Source organism: Eimeria tenella, genomic scaffold, assembly GCF_000499545.2.
Source record: "Eimeria tenella Houghton genomic scaffold, Eth_scaff1112, whole genome shotgun sequence".
NCBI classification, from domain to species: domain Eukaryota; phylum Apicomplexa; class Conoidasida; order Eucoccidiorida; family Eimeriidae; genus Eimeria; species Eimeria tenella.
Window position 1 is genome coordinate 1 of NW_013543584.1, and position 3,549 is coordinate 3,549.

A 3,549-nucleotide genomic window follows, 5' to 3' on the forward strand; every position below is an offset into this window, starting at 1 on the left:
AACCCTAAACCCTCCCAAGGGCTGTGGCTGCAGCGGCGCTGCCGAATGTAGAGATATCCCTAAGGCTTAAAAGAGTCATTCGAAATCGCTGCAGCTAGCTAATTCTGCAGCTAGCTAATTCTGCAGCTAGCTAATTCTGCAGCTAGCTAGTTCTGCAGCTAGCTAATTCTGCAGCTAGCGAATGCTGCAGCTAGCCAACACTGCAGCTAGCTAATACTGCAGCCAGCTAATACTGCAGCTCGCTGATTCCGCAGCTAGCTAATTCTGCAGCTAGCTAATGCTGCAGCTAGCTAATGCTGCAGCTAGCAAAGAGCAACGAGCTTCCTTTGTCTCCGGTGCTGCGCTGCTTCGCCGCTACGTTTGTTGCCTAGACTTTAGAACACTGCTGCTGCTGCAGCTACTGCTGTTGCAGTCGCCGCTGCAGCAGCAGCAGCAAGTGCCGCGGCTGCAGCATGTTGCTGCATCCCAGATGAAGCCATCCCTGTTCGCTGCAGCTGTGGGGTCTCAGGTGTATCTACAGCTCCTCAGGGGCCCCACAAGCTCCGGCTCTGAAGCAACTTTGCTGCAGAGCATAGCTGCCGAAGGACTCTATGCGGCCGCAGCTAGCTACTGGCCGCTGCTTCCCACGCTGCTGCTGCTGCTGCTGCTGCTGCTGCAGCGGGAGCCCAGTGGCTCCAGGGTCACCTTTGTGGGGCCCCGCCGAGCCCGCTGCTGCGGCTTCCAGGGCTTAGCAACCATAACTGCTGCTCTCCTGAGGAAGTCCTGCAGGCCCTGGCGGCTCACCACGATATGCGCAGCTGCAGCAAACAGCAGCAGCAGCAGCAGCAGCAGCAGTGGCGCACAAGGAGCGGCGGAGAAGCGCGGGCTGCTGCGTAGCGCGCCCACAGCTGCTGAGCAGCAGAGTTCAGCGTGGCTGCTAAGGACAAGAGTTGCACTAAATGATATACTTTTTAAATATTTAAATTAATTTTAAATTTACATTACATTTAAAAACCAAAAATAAACTCACCCTTCAAAGTCTGCTCTATTTCAGACACTGTCACAGGCTCCATTGCCAGCAGCCGTCCGTACAGCCCCAGGGGCTCGTCGCAGCGCAGCAGCGCAGCACGAATTTCTGCTGCAGTTGCGCCTTTTCTCTTTTTCCCTGCTGCTGCTGCTGCTGCTGCTGCAGCAGCAGGCGCTGCGCTGGGGCACTCCGCCGGCGTCAGCAGCGCCTCGGCAGTCTCTGCAGCGCCATCAGCAGCAGCAGATGCAGCAGCAGCAGCACCGCCCAAGTTGCTGCTACTGGCATTCCGCTGCTTCTTCTGCCGCCTGCAAGCCTGTGTAGCGGGAATCTTAGCAGCAGGAGCAGCAGCAGGAGCAGCAGCAGAAGCCTCGGTGTTTACTGGGCCGTCTGATTGCTGCTGCTGCTGCTGTTGTTGTTGCTGCTCTTGCTGCCCAACGGCAGCCGTCGCGGCTGTCACATTACCACTAGCTTCGAAAAGGCCTGCTGCGGGCCCCGCTACCTCCGCAGGTGGAACTGCAGCAGCAGCAGCAGCAGCAGCAGGGGCAGCAGCAGCAGCTGGAGCGGGGTTGGGCGAGCCTGTCACCAGGTAGCAGCAAATCTGCTGCAGAATAGAAACTGTTTGCTGCTGCGAAAGGCCCCCAACCTTCAACCCGAAGAAAGAAAGCCACCGCTGGAGGCTGCTGCTCTCCATTTTGGCCCAGTCTACCTGCAGCAGCAAATGGGGGTCCTTTGCTGCAGCTCCTGCTGCTGCTGCTGCTGCTGCTGCTGCTGCTGTGCAGGCGCATGCACCTGCTGCTGCTGCTGCGGCGGGCGCTTCGCTAGCAGCAAACTGTGCGCTTGGCTCCCTCGCTGCTGCCCCAACTTTGGCTCTTGCTGCAGCAGCAGGCGATTCTGCTGCTTCTGAGGGTGCAGAGACTGCAGCATCTTTGGAGGCTGCTGCAGCTCCTATGCTTGTGGCTGCTGCCGCTGCGCTGGCAGCTGCTGCTTGTGAGGCTGCAGCAGCAGCAGCTGGTGCTGCAGTAACCCCTGCTGCTGCATTTGTTTCTTCTGCTGCTTCGAGACACGGCCCTTCCACGTCAGCAGCAAGGGGCCCAACCAGCAGCACAGAAGAGCCATCTGACTGGCTTTGGCTGCTGCTGCTGCTGCTGCTGCTGCTATCGCTGGAGAGCTGCACGATGTCAATTGTTTCTATGCTGCCGGGATTGTGGCAGTGATTCGGGTTATCGGCCTCGTGCCTGCTGTTGCTGCTGCTGCTGCTGCTGCCACTACTGCTGCTGCCAGACAGCGGGCCCTGTGCTGAGGCGTAGACGCAACCATCATCTGTTGAGAGCGGCAGTTGCTGCTGCTGCTGCAGCTGCTCCTGCTCCTGCTGCTGCAGCACTGGCTCTTCCCCAAAAGAGCTCCTCCGGCTGTACACGCAGCTTACAGGAGAAGGGGGGCAGGGGTCTGGGCTGTACAGACAGCTCCCTGGACTGTACATACAGCTGCTGGGTGAAAGCTGCTGCTGCTGCTGCTGCTCGTCTTCTTGCTGCTGCACTTCCTGGCTAAGTTCGCTGGAATGCGGCTGCTTCTGTGACGCACGCAGCTGTGCAATCTGTTCCTGCTCCTGCTGCAGCTGCTGCTGCTCAGTCTCCACCTGTTTCTGCCGAGCTTGCTCCTGTTGCTGCTGTTGCTGCCGTTGCTCCTGTTGCCGCTGCTGCTGCTGCTGCTGGCTCGTCTCTTTCTGCACAAGCAGTGTGTCCTGTTGCTGCTTTGCCGGTGGGAAGCTGTGCTGCTCGTCTTCCTCCTGCTCAGATTCCACCTGGTGCAGCTGCTGCTGCTGCTGCTGCGCACGCTGCTGCTGCTGCTGCTGCTGTATATGCGGCTGCTGGGGGTACTGCTGCTGCAGTTGCTGCTCCGCGTGATGGTGATTCGGCGAAGTTTCTGTCGACTCCTGTGTCCGTTGCGACGGCTCAGCTCCTGGTTGCTGCTGCTGCTCAGGTTGCTGCTGCTGCTGCTCCGGTTGCTGCTGCTGCTCAGGTTGCTGCTGCTGCTGCTCCGGTTGCTGCTGCTCGGGTTGTTGCTGCTGCTCTGGTCGATGCTGCTGATCCAGTTCCTGCTGCTGCTCTGGTTGCTGCTGCTGCTGCTTGGGTTGCTGCTGCTGCTCGGGTTGCTGCTGCTGCTCTGGTTGCTGCTGCTGCTGCTCAGGTTGCTGCTGCTGCTCGGGTTGGTGCTGCTGCTCGGGTTGCTGCTGCTGCTCAGGTTGTTGTTGCTGTTGCTGCTCAGGTTGCTGTTGCTGCTGCTGCTGCGCCTGCTGCCCTCTTCGTCTGCAGCCCTCAGACAAGCAGCGGCAGCTGCTGCCCTGCTCAGCGCAGCGCAGCGCCACAGCAAGAAATGAGTCAAGGAAAGCCAAGCCATCAGCGAGTGCCTGCAGGCGTTGCTGCTGCTGCTGCAGCTGCGGCTGCTGCTGCGGCTGCTGCTGCTGCTGCAGCTGCTGCTGCTGCTGCTGAAGGTGCTGCAGCTGGAGCCGGTTCCTCACACGCTGCCTCCGCAGCCGCGCTAGC

At 59.8% G+C, this 3,549-nt stretch overlaps 1 protein-coding gene across 1 annotated transcript; it reads right to left on the reverse strand.

Moving 5' to 3' along the window:
* Positions 1-606: 606 nt before the first annotated feature.
* Positions 607-3,347, reverse strand: ETH_00015010 (uncharacterized protein; the record flags this gene model as incomplete). The annotated part of the gene is made up of 2 exons (XM_013378865.1): positions 607-797; positions 1,010-3,347. Coding segments are annotated over 2 exons (2,529 nt in total), but the record flags the coding sequence as incomplete, so codon positions are not given.
* Positions 3,348-3,549: the final 202 nt, after the last annotated feature.